A 22,941-nucleotide genomic window follows, 5' to 3' on the forward strand; every position below is an offset into this window, starting at 1 on the left:
TGTGTTCCTCCAGCTCCACACTGTGTACTCTTAGATAACCTTTCTTCAATGTGCACTATACCACTGATTTTGGTATCATGTGCAAACTTATTAACCGTGTTTCCTATATTCATCCAAATCGTTTATATAAATGGTGAACAATGGACCCAGCACTGATCATTTGGCCCACTGTTAGTCACAGGCCTCCAGTCTGTCTCCTACCATCAAGCCAATTTCATATCTAACTGATTCCCTGGATCTCGTGTGACTGAACCTTCCATGTGGAACCTTGCTAAAGTCCATGTAGACATTGCCTTCCAAATGTATGTAGATCCTGTCTCACAGAATCCCATCCAACAACTTACCCACCACTGACTTTAGGCTCACCCCGGTCTGCAGTTCCTTTTAAATGTTTTTCCTTACAGTCTTTCTTAAATAATAACACAACATTAGCCACCCTTCAGTCTTCTGGGACCTCACCCATGATATAAATATCTCTGCCAGGGGCCCATCAAATTCTTCCTTAGCTTCCCACAAATACCTGGGACACCCTTGATGATGTCCTGGGATTCATCTACCTTTATGCGGTTTCAAGACCTCCAGCACCTACTGTTCTGTTATATGAACTCTTTTCAAGACATCACTATTTATTTCCCTGAGTTCCCTTGCTTCCATATTTTTCTCCACGATGAATACTGACGAGAAATATTTATTTAGGATCTGACCCATCTCCTGTGGCTCCACACATGGACAACCTTGTTGATCTTTATTTTGCTTTTGAAAGCCTCCCACTTGGCAGACATCTCTTTACCCGTGAATAGACTCCCCCAATGAATTTTTGAAAGTTCTGTCTAATACCATCAAAATTGGCCTTGCCCCAATTTAGAACTTTAACTACTAGAACACACCTATCCTCTTCCACAATCATTTTAGAACAAACAGAATAATGGTCACTGGTCCCAAAATACTCCCCTACTAGCACGTCAGTCACTAGCCTTGCCTTATTTCCCGAAACGAGGTCGAGTTTTGCCCCTTTTCTATTAGGGCCATCCACATATTGATTAAGAAAGTTTTCTTGAACAATTAAGTTCCTTCTAATCCAAGCCCTTAACACGATGTCGGTCCCAATCTATCTACATTTGGAACGTTAAAGTCCCCTATTATCTGTGATCTCCCTAATTTCTCAATTTCCCACTGACTGTTGGGGAGCCTACAGTTCAGTCCCAGCAAAGTGATCATTCCCTTCTTATTTCTCACTTCCACCCATATTACTTCACTGGACTATCCTTCAGGAATATGCTCTCTAAATACTGCCAGTGGTTGGAAGGGCCTGTTCCTCTTCTGTGAGATAGTAGGAACTGCCGATGCTGGAGTCTGAGATAACAAGGTGTGGAGCTGGATGAACACAGCAGGCCAGGCAGCATCAGAGGAGCAGGAGAGCTGACGTTTCGGGTCTGGACCCTTCTTCAGAACAGGGGGAGACGATGAAAGAAGGTGGATAGAGGAGCAGATAGAACAAAGAACAAAGAACAAAGAAAATTACAGCACAGGAACAGGCCCTTCAGCCCTGCAAGCCTGTGCCGACCCAGATCCTCTATCTAAACCTGTCGCCTATTTCCAAGGATCTGTATCCCTCTGCTCCCATTCATGTATCTGTCTAGATACATCTTAAATGACACTATCGTGCCCGCCTCTACCACCTCCGCTGGCAACGCATTCCAGGCACCCACCACCCTCTCTGTAAAGAACTTTCCACGCATATCTCCCTTAAACTTTTCCCCTCTCACCTTGAAATCGTGACCCCTAGTAATTGAGTCCCCCACTCTGGGAAAAAGCTTCTTGCTGTCTATACCTCTCATGATTTTGTAGACCTCTATCAGGTCCCCCCTCAACCTCTGTCTTTCTAATGTAAATAATCCTAATCTACTCAACCTCTCTTCATAGCTAGCACCCTCCATACCAGGCAACATCCTGGTGAACCTCCTCTGCACCCTCTCCAAAGCATCCACATCCTTTTGGTAATGTGGTGACCAGAACTGTATGCAGTATTCCAAATGTGGTCAAACCAAAGTCCTATACAACTGTAACGTGATCTGCCAACTCTTGTACTCAATACCCCGTCCGATGAATGAAAGCATGCCGTATGCCTTCTTGACCACTCTATCCACCTGCGTTGCCATCTTCAGGGTACAATGGACCTGAACACCCAGATCTCTCTGTGCATCAATTTTCCCCAGGGCTTTTCCATTTACCATATAGTTCGCTCTTGAATTGGATCTTCCAAAATGCATCACCTCGCATTTGCCTGGATTGAACTCCATCTGCCATTTCTCCACCCAACTCTCCAATCTATCTATATTCTGCTGCATTCTCCGACAGTCCCCTTCACTATCTGCTACTCCACCAATCTTAGTGTCATCTGCAAACTTGCTAATCAGACCATCTGTACCTTCCTCCAGATCATTTATATATATCACAAACAACAGTGGTCCCAACACGGATCCCTGTGGAACACTACTGGTCACAGTTCTCCATTTTGAGAAACTCCCTTCCACTACAACTCTCTGTCTCCTGTTGCCCAGCCAGTTCTCTATCCATCTAGCTAGTACACCCTGGACGCCATGCGACTTCACTTTCTCCATCAGCCTACCATGGGGAACCTTATCAAATGCCTTACTGAAGTCCATGTATATGACATCTACAGCCCTTCCCTCATCTATCAACTTTGTCACTTCCTCAAAGAATTCTATCAAGTTGGTAAGACATGACCTTCCCTGCACAAAACCATGCTGCCTATCACTAATAAGCCCATTTTCTTCCAAATGTAAATAGATCCTATCCCTCAGCATCTTCTCCAGCAGCTTCCCCACCACTGACGTCAGGCTCACCTGTCTATAATTACCTGGATTATCCTTGCTACCCTTCTTAAATAAGGGGACAACATTAGCAATTCTCCAGTCCTCTGGGACCACACCCCGTGCTCAAGGATGCTGCAAAGATATCTGTTAAGGCCCCAGCTATTTCCTCTCTCGCTTCCCTCAGTAACCTGGGATAGATCCCATCCGGACCTGGGGACTTGTCCACCCTAAGGCCTTTTAGAATACCCTACACTTCCCCCCTCCTTACGCTGACTTGACCTAGAGTAATGAAACATCTATCCCTAACCTCAACATTCATCATGTCCCTCTCCTCAGTGAATACCGACGCCAAGTACTCATTAAGAATCTCACTCATTTTTTCTGACTCCTCGCATAACTTCCCTCCTTTGTCCTTGAGTGGGCCAACCCTTTCTCTAGTTACCCTCTTGCTTCTTATGTATGAATAAAAGGCTTTGGGATTTTCCGTAACCCTGTTTGCTAAAGATATTTCATGACCCCTTTTAGCCCTCTTAATTCCTCATTTCAGATTGGTCCTAGTTTCCTGATATTCTTCCAAAGCTTCATCTGTTTTCAGTCGCTTAGACCTTATGTATGCTTCCTTCTTCCTCCTTGCTAGTCATCCATGGTTCCCTAATCTTGCCCTTTCTATCCCTCATTTTCACAGGGACATGTCTGTCCTGCACTCTAATCAACCTTTCTCTAAAAGCCTCCCACATATCAAATGTGGATTTACCCTCAAACAGCTGCTCCCAATCCACATTCCCCAGCTCCTGCTGAAGTTTGCTATAGTTGGCCTTCCCCCACTTCAGCACTCTTCCTTTAGGACCACTCTCGTCTGTGTCCATCAGTATTCTAAAACTTACAGAATTGTGATCACTATTCCCAAAGTAATCCCCTACTGAAACTTCAACCACCTGGCTGGGCTCATTCCCCAACACGAGGTCCAGTATGGCCCCTTCCCAAGCTGGACTATTTACATACTGCTCTAGAAAACCCTCCTGGATGCTCCTTACAAATTCTGCTCCATCTAAACCCCTAACACTAAGTGAATCCCAGTCAATGTTGGGAAAATTAAAATCTCCCATCACCAGCACCCTGTTGCTCCTACATCTTTCCATAATCTGTCTACATATTTGTGCCTCTATCTCATGCTCGCTGTTGGGAGGCCTGTAGTACAGCCCCAACATTGTTACCGCACCCTTCCTATTTCTGAGTTCTGCCCATATTGCCTCACTGCTCGAGTCCTCCATAGTGCCCTCCTTCAGCACAGCTGTGATATCCTCTTTGACCAGTAATGCAACTCCTCCACCCCTTTTACCACCCTTTCTATCCTGCCTGAAGCATCTATATCCTGGGATATTTAGTTGCCAATCTTGCCCTTCCCTCATCCAAGTCTCAGTAACAGCAATAACATCATACTCCCAGGTACTAATCCAAGCCCTAAGTTCATCTGCCTTACCTACTACACTTCTCGCATTAAAACAAATGCACCTCAGACCACCTGTCCCTTTGCGTTCATCATCTGCTTTCTGCCTACTCTTCCCCTTAGTCACACTGACTTCATTATCTAGTTCCTTACAGGCTTTAGTTACTACTTCCTTACTGTCCACTAACCTCCTCATTTGGTTCCCACCCCCCTGCCATATTAGTTTAAACCCTCCCCAACAGCGTTAGCAAAAGCAGCCCCTAGGACATTGGTTCCAGTCCTGCCCAGATGTAGACCGTCGGATAGGTGGACACAGGTCAAGGAGGCAGGGATGAGGCCAGTAGGTAGGAGATGGGGGTGGGGTTTAACCTGCCTCCTTGACCTGTCCGTCTTCCCTCCCACCTACCTGCCCCTCCCTCCTCACTGACCAACCCCCATCCCAACTCCCTACCTACACTCATCTGTACTGCTTCATCCCTGCCTCCTTGACCTTTCCATCTTCTCTCCACCTATCTGCTCCTTTATCCACCTTCTATCATCGGATCCCCTTCTTTCTATTTATTTCAGAGTCCCTTTCCCCTCCCCCATTTTTGAAGAAGGGTCCACACCCGAAACGTCAGCTTTCCTGCTCCTCTGATGCTGTCTGTTCCTTTTCTGGACTGTTCTTCTGTTGTACCGTTCTTTGTTCTAATGTTTTCATTGTCTGGCTTGCACAAAATTGATTAAGACCATTAATAGATGCCATAAGAATGTACCTTACACTTATTTCGAATAAGAAGGAATGTCAGTAAATTTCTAAGTTGTACATGATTAGCAGTGTCTATGAACACCCGCAACTGCACTACTAATCCGGAAACACGCGTGCGGAGATTTCCAGAGTCAACATGTCATCGTATAGAATTTACGCATCGTGTCATTTGTAAATACCACAGTGTGCATGTGCAGTGAAGCGTGATTTTGAAAAGCAGTTCAGTGGATACTGTAGACACTGAGGTATGGGGATTGAGGACATGTGGGAACTGAACAGAGTTGAGACGGTGTGAGGACGTGGGACCCGGGAGGTCTCCTCCTCCAGTGTCCCCCTTTCTGAGTCCGGTCTCCCTTCCCTCATCTCCTTCGAGTGCTGTTTGCCCAACGCCAAAAATGGCCCAGGCCATGTCCTGTGAGCTAGTTTAAATGTGCATGTGATGACCTGTAAGCACTGATCTCAGCAAACGCAGCCTGGCTATAACTAATTGCTGTAATGTATTGAAATGAGCCCCGAAGGGACTGACCGGTGATCTTGTACTTACTGCATGAACAGTGTGTGCAGGGCCTCAATTGGACGGCTGCAAAAGCAGACCAGTTAAAAAGTGATCGATGTTAATGAAGTATAAGTCCTTTATTTGTGAATTTTGAGATTCATTCAGTCCAGCTGGACTGAGGCACCTTCTATCTGGCGTATTCCTGAATAAAGCTGGTGAACAAAGATAACTCTAACTCTATACTTGTCTGGTCACTGCAGATTCAGAAAGAAGGAAAACCTTGCCACTTCAAGCTTTCTAGATGTAATACCATGACCATGTTTTCTCGTTTCTTAGAGAAGGCTTAGAACTGGATAGGGTATCAGGGAGGGAATGGCTGATAATTTAATACAATTTTCAAACTTAAACATTTCAAAATAATTGTTTAATATTGGTTAAAACTGTTTCTAATACAATGTGACAATCAGAAATGAATTATAACTAGCTATAATATAGCTGGTTAATAACTTTACACTGTTGCAATCAATGGCTTTTCAGTTTTCTAATCCATTAATATCTAATGGAAACTACGATGAGTACAAGGAAACATACATAAAGTTCCTGATGAGTAGTGCCATGAAAGCATAATCTGAGATAAGATACATGTTTCAATTCAATAAAATAGCAGTGATGAAAGTAAACAGGCTGACATTTGCTTACTCTTAGGGTCTAAAGCTACTTATGATCCAGAACAATGCTGTGTGTTCAAATTTGGATGTCACTCGAAGAATGTTGCACTTCACTGTGTTCAAGAAAGTAATCCTGGTGAAGAAGTCCTGCCCAGGATCAATGTTTGGTATTCTTATGACGAGTAACTGAAGAGAGAATAATTTTGAATGCATCAATCTGAAAGGAAAAGGGTAAAATTGGTTTATGAAGTCACCAGTGGGAAAGTATGAAAAAATGCTTCAGACTGAAAATGAGAATACGGTGGTGATGAGTTTAATAGCAAATTGTCAAACCATTAATACGATGCAACGTTAAGAACCTACGCAGGTCACACAATTTTCTCTCAACTCATTGGTCTGGGAATCTGCCGTGATTTGCACATTAAAATTTGTGGCTCTAAACTGTCAAACAATTGTGACATTTGAAACTGGATAGACATAAGAATGGAAATGGAAGTGGATATCAAATCTCTCAAAAATCTAGAACGTGAGAAGGTGCTGGAAGTCCTTCAACGGGATGAAATGCTACGTAAAGCTGATGAAGACCGGATAAGGTGAGCAACATAAAAATCTTTAAAGATCCATTCAAAGACAAGTTTCAGTGCTACAGTGAGGGACCTATTACTGGCATATCTAAAACGAAGTTTAGAATTATAATGAATGTTGAGACCAAAGCAACATTTAGAGTCGAGATATTAATAGCAAAACAGCTTTATATGATTATATTGACCAAGTGAAATACCATAGCTGTTGAAGGTTCTCCACAGGAAATATTGATGCAGACTAATATCAATAAAATGGTTTAATATCAGTTCTTTTTAGTGGTTTGGTTAATGTCTTAAAGCATTTTACCAACAAATTAGTATTTTCTTCAGTGTCAAAATGTATATTAAATGGAACGTTTGGCAGCCAATTTGTGTGCTCTGCAGACTCACACAGAACCACAGAACCATAGAAATGATACAGCACAGAAGGAGGACATTCGGCGCATCTTGTCCCTGTCGATCCAGAGACATTCAGAGGGCCCTTTCTAATCCTATTTTCCTACTCACTGCCCATCTGCACTTAAGGTACAGATCCAGATACTTTTTAAAAGAATTCACCATCAACTCAGGCAGTGAATTCCAGACACCCACTGCATGAAATGCTTTTTTCTCTTGTCCCCTCTAATACTTTTGACACTTAGCTTGAATCTACGACTCCCAGTTTTTGAACTCTGCCAAGGGAAACGGATTCCTCCTGTCTACTCTATCTCTGCCCCTCACAATTTTGTATACCTCAATCATGACACCCCTTAGCCTTCTTGTATGCAAGGAAAGTACCTTCAATCTCTCCTTGTAGCTACAATTCTCCAATCCTGGCAAAATTCTAGTAAATCTTCTCTGAACTCTCTCCAGAGCAATAATGTCCTTCCTAGAATGTGGTGACCACAACAACACACTACACCATTTGTGGCCTCACCGGTATCTAATGCAGTTTCATCATTATATCTCTACTTTTGTATTCTATACCTCTGCCAGTGAAAGAGAGCATTCCATATGCCTTCTTTACAACCTTATCTACCTTTACTGCTATCTTTAGGGACTTGTGCACTTTCACGCCAAGATCTGTCACTTCATCTAACCCTCTTGTGCCTTCCCTTTTATTGTGCATTTTTAAAAAATTCATTTGCAGGATGAGGGCATCGCAGGCTAGGCAGCATTTATTGCCCATCCCTAATTGCCCAGAGGGCAGTTAAGAGTCAACCACATTGCTGTGGGTCTGGAGTTACATGTAGGCCAGACCAGGTAAGGATGGCTGTTTCCTTCCCTAAAGGACATTAGTGAACCAGATGTGTTTTTCCAACAATCAACAGTGGATTCATAGTCATCATTAGATTCTTAATTCCAGATATTTTATTGAATTCAAATTCCACCATTTGCTATGGTGGCATTCGAACCCGGGTCCCCAGAACATTATCTGGGTCTCTGGATTAACAGTCCAGCAATAATACCACTAGGCCATCGCCTCCCCGAATTCCCTTCTACTGTGCATTCTCCTTTACTATTTGACCTCCCTAAATGCATTACCTCATACTTATCATTGTTGAACTCCATCTGCCACTTTCCTACCCATTCCACCAACCCATCTATATCATTTTGGGATTTACAGCTATCCTGTTTACAATCAATTTTTCTGTCATCTGCAAATTTCCCAGTTGTGTCCCCACATTCGAGTTCAAATTGTTAATGTATAAAACAACAACAGGGTCCCACTACCAAGCCCTGTGGAACACCACTTGAAATAGCTTTCCATTCGCAAGGGCAGCCATTGACCATTGACCTTTGTTTCCTGTTAATAAGCCAACTTTGGATCCAATTCAACACATTACCCCATAATCCCTGGGCTTTTACTTTTATTGATCAATCTGCCATGGGACCTTGTCAAATGCCTTACTAAAATCCATGTAGACAACATCCACTGCACTGCTCCATTGACCAGCAATGTCACTTCCTCAAAGAATTCAATCAAATTTGTAAGGCATGACCTTCCTTTAATAAAGCCGTATTGACTAATCCATGCCTTTCTAAGTGACAGTATCCAATCTCTCAGGATTGATTCCAACAATTTGCCCAACATTGAAGATAACTGGCCTATAATTGTTTGGAATATCTTTTGTACCTTTCTTAAACAACTGAACCATATTTGCATTCCTCCAGTCCTCCAACATCTCACCTGTATCTAGAGAAGTTTGGAGAACAATCCTCAGAGCATCTGCTATTTCCTCCCTGACCACCTTCAACATCCTGGGAAACAATCCATCTGTCCTTCATAACTTACCTACTTTCAAGGATTCCAACTCTTCTAACACTTCCTCTCTCATTTTGATTATTTTGTCCAATATTTCACACTGCTCCTCTTGGATTACTATATCCACACCATCACTTTGTGAATACATGGACAAAAAAAACATTTAAAATTCTTCCCATATCCTCTGTATCTTCACACAAGTTCCCTTCTTCATCTTTGATAGGCCCCACATTTTCCTTAACTATCCTTTTGTTCTTTATATACTAGCAAAACATCTTTGGGTTTTCCTTTATCTAGCTTGCTGATTTTTTTTCTATTTGATTTCCATATTTCATTTTTTACTTGATCTCTGTACTTCCTATACTACTGTCGGCTATTTGCAATGTTGAGTCTTTTGTGACTCTCATAAGCTTTCTTTTTCTGTTTAATCTACCCCTGTATTTTTCTAGACAACCAGGGGAGTCTATATTTGGCAGTACCATTCTTATTTTTTGAGGTGACATATCTGTTTTGTGCCCCAAGGATCTCACTTTTTTCTGCCTCCCACTGGTTTACCAATGATTTATCCTTTAGCAGTCCCATCCAGTTCACCTCAGCCAAATCACTTTTGTAAAATTTGTCTTCCCCCAGTTAAAATCTTTTTACTCCTGATTTATCTCTGTCCTTTTCCATAATAGTACTAAATCTAACTGAATTGTGGTCATTATCTCCAATGTGGTCACTCACTTCCAATTTACCTACTTAGCCATCTTCATTTCCCAACACTAAATCCAGAATTGCATCTCTTCTCTTTGGGCTTCTCATGTATTGTTTAAAAAAATGTTTTCATGGATATACCACATGAATTTTTCACCCTCAATGCCTCTTATATTGTTTGAGACCCAGTTGATATTCAAATAGTTAAAATCTCCAACTTATTATTGCTCTCTTACTCCAATATGCAAAAATTTGACTTTGTATATGCTCTTCTGTTTTCGTCCACTATTTGGGAATCTGTAGTATACTGGTAGTGTGACTACACTTTTTTTATTCCTAAGCTCAATCCATAAAGCCTCATTTATTAACCCATTTAGTACATCATCTCTTCTCACAACTGTAATTGATTCTCTAACCAATTTGCTAGCCAACACTCCTTTTTTGCCACCCACTCTATCTTACATGAAAACTCTATATTCAGGGATATTGAGTTGCCAATTTTGCTCCTCCTTTAGTCAGGTTTTTGTTATAGCAATGGCATCGTGCTGCCATGTGTCTGTCTGTGGCCTTAGTTCATCTGCGTTGTTTGTAATATTCCTTGCATTGAAGTGTCTCCATCAGTGCAGACACCAAAGGAATTGCCTGAGAAATTGAAAATTTTTCTGGACAATTCCTCTATGTCTGGAACTCTCTGAAAGATTCCATTTAAATCAGAAAGGGAAGTTAAAGAGGCGTTACAGATGGGGAGGATGGGCAGCCAGAAATTTTGGTCTATATTGTACCAAGTCGGAAGTTGTACGACACCTGGTTGTAGTCCAACAGGTTTATTTGAAATCACAAGCTTTCAGAGTGCTGCTCCTTCATCAGGTGAAATGACACATGTCATGTGTTATGTGGGAATCTTTTAAAAGGGCAGTTAATTAGGGTTTAGGACTAGCATGTTCCTGTGAAAGTGGAAGGATAAGGATGGCAAGAACCTTGAATGAGAAGAAAAATTGAGTGCTCAATAAAAAAGAAAAAGGAGGCAAATGTAAGGTTTGTAAAACTGAAGACAGACAGAAGAATACAAAGATAGCAGGAAAGTACTCAAGCAAGGAATTAAGAGGGCTAAAAAGGGCCATGAAATATCATTGGCATATGGGATTAAGGAAAAACCCAAGTTGTTTACGCATATATAAGGAACAAGAGGATGGTTAGGGAAAGAGTAGGTAAACCCAAGGACAATGAAGGGAATTAATGCATGGAGCCAGAGGAAGTAGTTGAGGTCCTTATTGAATAATTTGCTTTGGTTTTTACAAAGGAGAAGGACATGATGGATGGTATGGGAGGAGTATGTTCATGTAGTGGGCTTGTCAATATAAAAAATGTAAAAGTAGGTGTTGGGTGTTTTAAAACACATTAAGGTAGACAAGTCCCTGGGACCTGATGGGATCCATCCCAGAATGCAGTCGGAGGCAGGTAATACAAATTACCTCTTCCTTGCATGAAATTTTTGTATCGTCTTGTGTCACACAGGAGGTCTCAGATGACTGGAGGATAGCCAATGATGTACCTTTGTTTAAGGATGGCAACAAGAATAATCTGGGAAATTACACGCCTGTGAACCTTTCTCTGCCCAAGTCTCCAGCCTATCTATATCCTTCTGTATCCTCTGGCAATGCTCCTCAGTGTGAACCTTACAACAGTGGCAGGGAAATTATTGGAAAAGATTTTTAAAGATAGGATTTATTCACATAGGGAAAAACATGGACTTATTTGTAATAGGCAGTATGTGTGAGGAAGGTCGTGTCTCACATCCTGATGGAATTTTTTGAAGAAGTGACAAAGATGAGCGATGAGGGCAGGGTGGTAGTAAACATTGTCTATATGGACTTTAGCAAAACCTTTGACAAAGTCCCTCATGACAGGCTGATACAAAAATGAAGTTACATAGAATCATGGAATCCCTACAATGTGGAAGCAGGCCATTCAGCCCATTGAGTCCTCACTGGCCCTCTGAAGAGCATCACACCCAGATCCATCCCCTCACTTTATTTCTGTAAGTTTGAACTTCCCATGACTAATCCACCTAGCCTGCACATCCCTGGACACTGTGGGGGAATTTCCCACAGCCAGTTCACCTAATCTGCAAATCTTTGGACTGTTGGAGAATACCAAAACACCCAGAGGAAGCCCACACAGACACAGGGACAAAGTCTGTGTGGAGTTTGCACAGTCGCCCGAGGTGGAATCAAACCGGGGCCCTGGGGCTGTGAGGCAGCAATCCTAACCACTGAGCCACCATGCCACCCCCATGCGGAATCCGTGGTGAGCTGCAAAGATGGATACAGACTAAGTATGGCTTAGTCGTACAAGACAGAGAATAGCAGAGGAAGGGTGTTTTCCTGATTGTAGATCTGTGACCAGTGATGTTCTGAAGATGTTCTGGTCAACAAGACATATGGCATGCTTGTCTTCATTGGTCAGGGCATAGAGTATAAAAATTGGCACGTCATGTTGCAGCTCTATAGAACTTTAGTGAGGCCACGTTTAGAAAATTGTGTACAGTTCTGGTCACCACTCCGCCAGAGGGACAAGGAGGCTTTGGAAAGGGTACAGAAACGGGTAAATAGGATGTTTCCTGGTTTGGAAGGTATTAGCTATGAGAAGAGATTGTACAAAGTTGGTTTGTTTTCACTTGAATACTAAAAGATGAGGGGTGACTTGATAGAAGTTTACAATATCATAACATGCATGGATAGAAAGAATAGAGTCACAGAATCCCTACAACATGGAAGCAGCCATTTGTCCATCAAGTCCACACTGGCCCTCCAAAGAGCATCCCACCAGACCCACTCCATCCCTGTAAACCTGCATTTCCCATGGTTAATCCACCTAGCCTGCACATCCCAGGACACTATGGGCAATTTAGCACAGCCAGTCCACCTAACCTAATCTTTGGACAATGGGAGGAAACTGGAGCACCCAGCGGAAACCCGCACAGACATGGGGAGAATGTGCAAACTCCACACAGACAGTTGTCCAAGAGTTAAATTGAACCCAGGTCCCTGGTGCTGTGAGGCAGCAGTGCTAACCACTGAGCTGCCATGCTGCACCGAAGTCATAGATTCATAGAATTGTACAGCATGGAAACAGATTCTTCAGTCCAACTCATCCATGCCAACCAGATATCCTAAATTAATCCCGTCCCATTTGCCAGCATTTGGCTCATATCCCTCTAAACCCTTCCTATTATGTACCCATCCAGATGCATTTTTAAATGTTGTAATTGTACCAGCCTCCACCACTTCCTCTGGTAATTCATTCCATACATGCACCACCCTCTACATGAAAATGTTGCCCCAAAGGTCCCTTCTAAATCTTTCCCCTCTTACCTTAAACTTATACCTTCTAGTTTTGGACTCATTTACAATGGGAAAAAGACCTTGGCTATTGACCTTTTCCATGCCCCTCATGATTTTATAAACCTCTGTAAGGTCTCCCATCAGTCCCTGATGCTCCAGGAAAAACAGGACCAGTCTATTCAACTTCTCCCTATAGCTCAAACCCTCCAACCCTGGCAACATTCTTTTAAATCTTTTCTGAACCCTCTAAAGTTTCACAACATCCTTCCTCTAGCAGGGAGACCAGAATTGAACGCAGAATCCAAAAGTGGCTAACCAATGTCCTGTATAGCTGCAACATGTCATCCCAGTTCCTATACTCAATGCACTGACTAATAAAGACAGGTGTACCAAATGCCTTCTTCACTACCCTGTCTACCTGCAACTCCACTTTCAAGAAACTATGAACCTACACCCCAAGATCTGTTTGTTCGGCAACACTCCCCAGGACCCTAACATTAAATGTATATGTCCTGCCCTGATTTGCCTTACCAAAATGAAATGGAGTCTTTTTCCGAGGTTAGAAATGTCAACTACTAGGAAACCTAAGTTTAAGTAAAAAGGCAAGTTTAAAGGAGATGTGAATGGCAAGTTCTTTATTAAATGCAATGGTTGGTAAGTGTTTGGAATGAACTACTAGAGGAGGTGATGAAGATGGATACAATAGTGATGTTTAAGAGGCACATATGAATAGGCAGGGCTTCGAGGAATACAAACCCTGTGGAGGGAAAATGTTTTTAGTTTAGAAAGGCATTGTGTGTCGGTGCAATCTTGGTGTGCTGAAGGGCCTGTTCCTGTGCTGTATTCTTCTTTATTTGTTCTTTGTAAAGCTGCAATGCTCACTTCATTGCTTTCATCTTGAGAAAAGTAATGTCTGTGATCACTTTGTGTCATTGAAAATGCCTCTCCTATTTTGTGCAGAAAGTTAAAATCTGAATATCAAGAAATTCGACGAAAGGGGGCAAAAATCTCTCAGTGGGAGTATAGCAGCCGATCCTGCGCTCGATGTCAGACAACCCTAGGACTGGTATTTAAAGTTGGCGTGGTGTGTAGCTTTTGCAGTCACAAAGTGTGCCATGAATGCTGTGTGTACAAAAATAATAAAGTGTGGAGATGCACAGTGTGTCATGCTCACAGGTAAGAACTTTTAGAACTATGGTCATATTTTGCACTGTGTGTTGAAAAATCCTGGATCAGCTTCCATAAATGGCCACATTCCATCTGTAGACTGATGAAAAGAGTGCTGTGACAATGAAGACCCACTGTTCCATGAGCTGCCACTCCTGTATAAATGGCCAGTTGAATCGCCAAAATGGTTAATTTGCCTGACTCTGCTATCTAAATCATAAAAAAGATTATTATAAACAAACTTTTAACACTTGTAAGAATGGATTAATAGCTATTACAATGCAAACTATATCCCCCTTAAATCCAGATGTGTACACATTAATTCACAAATAGGACATATGAAAGACAGCTCTGCCAAAATATTATAGGTAGAAAACAGAGGCAAATAAGAACAAAAGTCTGTGGATCAACAGTGGAAACCATGAGTGTGGAATGTAGTGAATATTTCTGTTATTTTGGCTTTTGGCAATGACATAATTTTGTTATTGGCCACAGAGCAATCAAAAACCCTCAATTCAGTGGTCAGTCTGTTGGACCTAGGTCTTTGCTTGATTTAGAAGTCCTTCTTTTCAGAGTTTGAGCTTTTTTTTTCACTTGGAGGGTGAGAAAGAAAGACAGACTTATGCTAGCGTGCAGGCTTCATGAGATCTGAGTTCAACTTCCCCTTCTCAAGTCTGTAACAAACTGCAGCATAAAAATCCCAAAGGCACCTGGTGCCAGCTTGTCTGCAAAATTATAAAATCCAGCTTCTCAAAAGGCTTTGTGTAACCAAAAATGGATAACATACTTTGAACTTCAAGTTGTGAAAAAATGTATCTGATGCATTCACTACAGCACAGCTGTGCCCAAACTTCCTGTTTTCCCAGTTTGCATTAAAAAATATAGTTGTAATAGATTGTGTTGTCATTTGCTCAGATGCCATGTTGGATGTTATATAATGTCAGTGGTCAGAATATCATGTGATCAAACCTATAGGAATGCTGCGGACCAGAGTTGGCAGTGCTGGTGGGGAATGGGCTGCTCTAAGAACCTTCCAACTTGGGTTAGCTCCTAAATATGAGAGAATGACATTGCGGGGCATTTTTGCATAAACTGTTTCCTTTACCTTTCCCATTTCTTCCACTTCCGGTGCCAACACCACCTTGCAAATGCTGTGATGACGTAGATGGTAAATTTGCCTGTTTTTTATTCATCCGTTAAGAAACTGAAAGTTTTTTTAGAATTGACACAGGATTAAAGACTGAGAAAGAACTTGCATTTATATTGTATCTTGCACAGTCTGAAGACTTGAAATGTAATGCAAAGCCAGTGAAGTACTTATTGTAGAATCATAGAATCTCTATAGTGTGGAAACAAGCCATTCAGCCCAACAAGTCCATACCACCCCTCTGAGCAGCATCCCACCCAGACCCATTCTCCTACCCCTGCATTTCCCATGTCTAACCCACCTAATCTAAACATCCCTGGGCACTATAGGCAATTTAGCATGACTAATCCACCTACCCTGCACATCTTTGGACTGTGGGAGGAAACCCATGCAGACACAGGGAGCATATGCAAACTCCATACAGACAGTCACCCGAGGCTGGAATCGAGCCCAGGTCCCTGATGCTGTGAGGCAGCAGTGCTAAACACTGAGCCACCGTGCTGCCCCATGCTGCTACTTCTGATGTGTATTTAGTCTAGTAATGAAGGGGACTACCATCTATTAATAAATTTGCTTAGCTGCCTTCTCTCCACAAAATCGGACTTTTTGTAAACAGTAGGTGATCCACAGCACACTTTAACCTTCTGATTTTTCAGTTGATCTGAGTGTTTTTGTCCTCGGACATATCATAATGTAAAAGTGTTATTCAAAAATTGGTGTTTTCAAAAAAATACAGTAAATGTAAGTTCTACCTTCACTCTAATATCAGGAATGTATCCTGTCTGTTCCACTCAGGACATGTTTCTGTTCATTAATGTGATTGCTGATAAGTGGTTACATGGTCAGTATGGGTAAAACATCAACTATACCTGTACATTAATAATAGTTTCTTACACAGATGTTCAATTGCTGTGTTGTGATGCTCTCAGATTACATGCAACTGAGACTTGATGGGTAAAGCATTGCTGTGCCATGCTTATGTATTTAGGTTATTGGGAATAAATGATCAACCCTAGGGTGTCTTGAGCTCATGGGTTGGAAATACATAGTTTTTTTTAAATAAACATTTGGATAATTTCTGGGTTGAGGAGGATTTACCATGTAACCTCTTGGAACTGAAAAGTCAGAAGGTTAAAGTGTGCTGTGGATCACCTGCTGATGACAGAAAGTCAGATTTTGTGGAGAGAAGGCAGCTAAGCTTCTAAGAGATGTAAGAGATGGTTGTTCAGTGTTTTATGGCATTAATTGCCCTGTGTTAATGGTTACCTAGCAACAGCTTCTGGACTGAAGTTGTTCTTCATAGGTATTCCTGAGTCTCAAGACCTCAGAAAGCTTGCAGTAAAAAGCTATATTTTGTCTGTCTGTTTCTCTCTCCCCCTCTTTATTTTTGGATAGTCGTAATAAAAGGATGTTTAGGTGGTGAATAAAACATTTATCCTTTTCGTACGGCTCCTTTACAGAGTAGTAGGGTTTGATTGCCAGTGCAGTCCACCTGTTGGATCCTCTACTGTTACAATTCTATTGATAATCCTAAATGCTGGCAAGCAGTGACCATGCCCATGTAAATGGTGGCAAGCGGCAAGAAAATACTGGAACAGAAACTTGGCAGCATTATAGAGTAGCAAATGAAGGATGTTTTAGCCAGCCCCATAGTTGAATTGGAAGGGGAAGTCATTAAAACAGTTCAAAGACTGAAACTTGATTGAGGACACAGATTTCTAGTGAGTAATGAATTCCACTCCTCCTAACCCAAGAACTTTCTATAATGCAGATGGTTCCAGACAAGCTGAGAAAGGCAGAGTGGGGATGAGCCCTTCCAAAGCATAAATCAGAGGGTGCAGAGCTATAAGTGTGTCAACTTACAAAGTCTCTGCTATGGCACAGTCAAAGTCCATGGGGAGGAGGAAGTCCCTGCCTTTACAACTGAAAGCTACTGATTTCACCATATCCCATAAATCTTTGGAACAAAAACAGACATTGCTGGAAATGTTCAGCAGGTCTGGCGACATGTGTGAAGAAAAAAATCAGAATTAGTGTTTCAGGTCCAGTGACCCTTCCTCCGAACTGATGGTAGGTGGAAGAACATTGGTATATATGCATGTCATAAATCTTTGGAGTTCGGCAGTATTCCTGGTTGGTGGAAATTTCTTGATGTCTTCCATCTTTTGTGTGTCCCCTGAGTTCTTGCTGCCTGGACAATGTGGTCCAAAAATTTTATCATTGGCTTTGAAACTTCGCATTTTGTCATTGAGTATTAACCCAGAGTCTTGTAATGTTTTCAAAATTAGCAGCACTCTTTTGTCATGCATTCTTCAGTGAATCCAGGGATAAGAACCACAGAGAATGTTGAAAAAGGAAAAGAAACCATAGGTTAAACTAGTTTTAACTTAATGGCAGAAGACTGTTGGGAAGCTGCTGCTCTGGGAAGCTGTGTTAAAGTTTTACCCTCTCTCTAGCTTTATATTCAGTTAAAGAATTATTGAATGTTTGAGGGAAGAATCCTAGTTCATAAGAAATAAGTGAATATTACTCGGACCCTGCTGGAAATTGTTTGTATTGAATGGTGACTTTGGAATTCAAGTAAGATGCAGTCCTATGTGCTTGTAATATAACGCATCGTTCAAAGATTCCATAAAAACCTGGTTTTTATGGAACTGGCAAATTATGACTTATTTAAAATTTATCCCTTAAATGTGTGTGAGAATGGGGATTGCAAACAAAGAAGATTGTTTTAATCATAAGTATTGATTAGATTACCTTGTTTAGCTCTGCTTTGGTAAAGTTACAGCATTAGTAATAAGTTGTTAATTTCTGCTTAAGTTATAAACTTGGTGTCCCAATATTTGTTATTCTTAAAATCTGGTTAGAAATAATTTTGAGGTCATCAAATGTTTTGATTTCACTATGTTGCCAGTCCAGTGATAGCGAGGCTAATTTAGTTTGGCTCGCTGTTCCTGTGCTGTAACACCATCCCTCAATTATCACCAAAATGATAAAAGGTGTCATTGAAAGGGCTATCAAGTGCCACTTAGCCAGCAGTAACCTAGATACAAAAACATTGTTTTCTCTTGTAGGAATCTCTAGGACCAGGGGCATAATTTCAGAATAATTCAGAACATGTGAGGAAGAGTGTGTTTCTCTGAAGAAGGGTCCCAACCTGAAATGTTGACTTTCCTATTCCTCTGATGCTTCCTGACCCGCAGTGTTCCTCCAATTTCACACTGTGTTGTCTCTGTTTCTCTGAGGGTTGTGAGTCTGTGGAATTCTTTAGCACAGAAGGCTGTTAAGACTGGGTCATTAAGTATATTCAAGGCTGAGATAGACAGATTTTTAATCAATAAAGCAGTCAAGAGTTATGGGGACAGGCAAGAAAATGCGATAAGGATTATCAGATCAGCCATGATATCATTGAAAGATAGTAGACTTAATGAGCTTTTACCTTTTATGGTCTTATAACCTGCTAATCAAAGTCAGTTTGTCATCCATTAAGTCCTCACAGCTCCTGGCCTCATTACAGATTTCAGCCAAACATTGATAAAAGTGTTGGTTCCCAGAAGTGATGTGATAGTGACAGGCCTTGACATCACACCAGTATCTGACCAACTATGGCAACAAAACTATAATTAAAATGTAGAACAATACAGCACAATAACAGGCCCTTTGGCCCACCAAGTCTGCACCGACCATGTTGCCATTCTAAACTATTCCCGTCTGCCTGTTCATGGCCCCATTTCCCTCTATTCCCTGCCTGTTCATGTGTTTGTATGTACCTTAAGTTTTGCTAAAGTATCTTCTTCTACTACTTCCCTTGGCAGCACATTCCAGGCACCTACCACCCTCAAGAAAAACTTTGTTTGCACATCTCCCTTAAACTTTTCCCGTCTCATCTTAAACTTACACCCCCTAGTATTTAACATTTCCACCCTGGGAAAAAGACTCCAACTATCCACTCTATCCATGCCTGTCATACCTTTTATATACTTTTATCAGGTCGGCCCTCAGTCACCAATGCGCTAACAAAAACAATAAGTTTTTCCAACTTCTTCTTGAGCTAATACACTCCAATTCAGGCACCCTCTCCAAAGCCTCCACATCCTTCTGGTGGCAACCAGAACTGCACAAAATACTCCAAACATGGCCTAACAAAAGTTTTATACACCTGCACCATGTCTTGCCAACTTTATACTCAGTGTCGCGACTGATGAAGGCAAGCATGCTGTTTGCTTTCTTTACCACCTTGTTCACTTGTGATGCCACTTTCAGGGAGTTGTGGACTTGGCCCCAAGATGTCTCTCTATGCCAGTGCTTTAAAGAGATCTGCCATTAACTGTATATTTTCCTCTTGCATTTGACTTCTCAAAATGCATCACCTCACACATTGATGGGTAGCAGGGAGATCTCTTCACTGTCTGGAAAATGGTTGTAGCTATTGGAGGCCAATTATCTTAGGTCTAGGATATCACTACAGGAATTCCTCTGGGTAGTGTCCTAGGCTTATCTATCTTCAGCTGTTTCATTGATAATCTTCCCTCCATCATAAGATCAGAGCTGAGAATACTTGTTGCAGCTGTACAATCATCAGCACCATTTGCAACTCCTTTTAAGATACTAAAGCACACCATGTCCATCTTCAGCAAGAGCTGAAAAACATGAAGACTGGGGCTAACAGGTGGCAAGTAGCATTTGAGCCACACAAGTTTAGGCATAATCACCTTCATTAAGACAGAACCGGACTATTTCTGTTTGATATTTAATGGCATTACCATTGCTGAATCACTCATTATCAACATGCCTGAGGAAACTGACCTGGACCAGCCATATAAATACTTTAGCTAGAAAAACAAGTCAGAAGCTAGGATTCCTACAGTGAGTAACTCACCTCCTGACTCCCCCCTCCCCCCCAAAAGCCTGTCCACCATTTACAAGTCACAAGCCAGCAGTGTGATGGAATACTCTCCATTTGCCTTGATGGGTACAGCTGCAACACACTTAGGAAACTTGACACCATTGTTATGACCAGGGATAGGAAACCAAATAAAATCAGTCTTAGTATAATTTGATTCTCAACATGGTGATATTGAAATATTTAATGACCCTCAAAATTGCCTAATTTTTCCAAACTAAGGTTACAAAAAAACTGAGTTCAAAACTTAAACAAAAATTAGCAATTTATTCATGCTGTAACTTTAGCAGATAAAGCTAAATGACAGCATAATCTAATTAAAATCTGTGATTCAAACCCAACTTTCTTTGATCTTGTACCTTACTTGCACACAGACATGGTCAAGGGATAAATTTTAAAATTGTAATTTGCCAATTCAATTAAACAGTTTCAAACAGTTGGGTGCCACTGCCTTCTTGCAGTCTTTGGATAATGAATTGTTCTCACACATGACTGAATATCTAATTTCGAAGTCACTGGCTAATGAGTACAGTTCAATAGACTTCTAGAAGTGTTTACAAATCTCTTATAGCCTGGAATTCTTTTCTCAGAACGTTCAACATTTTTGTAATTTGTCAGAAGCTATGGAGAGTAAAACATTGCACCTGATCTCGCAGCTTCTGGAAATCACTCTGCTCCTGCCAAGACCAGTCAGGACTGGTTTATGCCCTTCTATTCTTTATTAAAATCAGTATTCTCTGTGGTTGTAAATGTGGTTAATATTGGTCTTCCCTTGATTGACTAATTCAACATTCACCCACCTGCTAACCCTCGCATGGCAACACACATTGAATAGTCCACAGTGCACCTTCGATTAGAAAGTCAGTAGCATTTTCTTCTAGACCAGTCACCAATAGCAACATATAGGTTTGTCTATTCTTCTATTTTAAACACACAGCTGTTCAAAGTTCAACTAACCCTAACTTCATTCACTGCTCTACCAAAAAATGAGAAAAGTAAAAGAAAAGCAATGAGGGTGTGTACCTCATCCAGGGCAAAGCAGCCTATTTGTTTGGCACCAGATCAACAAACATTCAGTCCTTTCACCATAGATGCACTGTATGAAGTGTGCACCATCTAGAAGTTGCACTGCAGAAATTCACAAAGGCTCCTTCGATAGCATCTTCCAAACCTGTAACCGTTGGCATCTAGAGGGATAAAGTCAGTAGATACATGGGCCTACCACCATCTGCAAGTTCCTCTCCAAGCCGCTCACCTTCTTGACTTGGAAATACATCACTTTTCCTTCATACATACAATCATACAATTCCTACAGTGTGGAAACAGGCCCTTCGGCCCAACAAGTCCACACTGAACCTCAGAGCAACCCACCCAGACCCATCCCCCTATAACCCACCTAATCTACACCTCCCTGAACACTATGGGCAATTTAGCATGGCCAGTCCACCTAACCTGCACATCTTTTGACTGTGGGAGGAAACCGGAGCACCCGGAGGAAACCCATGCAGACACAGGGAGAATGTGCAAACTCCACACGGACAGTCGCCCGAGGCTGGAATCGAACCCGGGTCCCTGGCGTTGTGAGGCACCAGTGCTTCATTATCATTGTGTCAAAATCCCTTCCTAACAGCATTGTGTCTGTACCTACATCGAATGAACTGCAGTTGTTCCAGAAAGTGGTGACCACTCTCACCTCTAGAGTGATTAGGGATGGGTATAAAAGGCTGACCCAGCCAGCAATGCCCACACTCGTTGACAGAGTAACTAAAAATGTTCTGTTATTGTTTTTTTTCAATCAAATAGGGTTCATTTCTTTATGTTTGCCTTTGTCAGCAAGTTTTCCTGCTCTCTGTCTCCATGTGCATTGGTAACCTTCTGTTTCCGCTTACTCAGTATTCCTTCATCTAAATCATTAGCTAACATAGTGATAGGATGCGGCCCCATTACAGCCCACTGGGAAACATTGTATTGGCAATCACTTTGTATCCTTGAACAGATTTGTGAACAATTTCACCATTTTCACTGTAAGAAATATGACAAAAGAAGAAGTAACTTTCATTAATGATTTTCATGAAATCAGGATGCCCTAAAACATTCTAAAGCAAATTAAGTGATTTGAAATGTAGTCACAATTGCAAGATACTTGCAATTTGATAACCAGATGTTTAGTGATGTTGTTTATTTTGTCCAAGATATCATGAAAGAACCACTCCCTCCCCAACTCTGTCAATTGTACTATTGGATCATTTGTATCTGCTTGACAGAACATGCAATGTTTAAGGTCTCATCTGAAAGACAACACATCAAATATTATATGATGTGCTAGGTAATGTGCACAAACACTGGAGTGACTCCCCCAACCCTGACATTTACTCTGAGGTGAGAGTACCGCTTACTCACTACATTTAAAGGTGTTTCTGCCTCTACCACCCTTACATTCCTACCACACCACTAACATCTCCTCTAAATCTCTGTCCCTTACCATAAACCTTGTTCTCGGGTCATTGATTCCTACAGCAAGGGGAAGGTTTGTTCTTACCTACCTAATCTATGTCCCAGTCACACCCCCTTAATGTCCTCTGCTCTTAGGAAAACAACCCCAATCTGTCCAATCGCTGTTCATAACAGAAATGTTCCAGCCCAGGCAACATCCTGCAAA

The 22,941-nt window shown here is 41.6% G+C and overlaps 1 protein-coding gene across 1 annotated transcript in view; it reads left to right on the top strand.

Annotated features, from left to right (window-relative positions):
• Positions 1 to 22,941, top strand: part of sytl3 (synaptotagmin-like 3) — a 146,373-nt gene that overhangs the window by 21,527 nt on the left and 101,905 nt on the right. Inside the window, exons 2-3 of the mRNA XM_048601179.1 lie at positions 6,234 to 6,789; positions 14,026 to 14,241. Coding sequence (XP_048457136.1) covers positions 6,680 to 6,789; positions 14,026 to 14,241 — 326 coding nt within the window. The 5' untranslated portion in view covers positions 6,234 to 6,679. The remainder of the gene's footprint in view (positions 1 to 6,233; positions 6,790 to 14,025; positions 14,242 to 22,941) is intronic.

Source organism: Rhincodon typus, chromosome 9, assembly GCF_021869965.1.
Source record: "Rhincodon typus isolate 14 chromosome 9, sRhiTyp1.1, whole genome shotgun sequence".
Lineage (NCBI taxonomy): Eukaryota > Metazoa > Chordata > Chondrichthyes > Orectolobiformes > Rhincodontidae > Rhincodon > Rhincodon typus.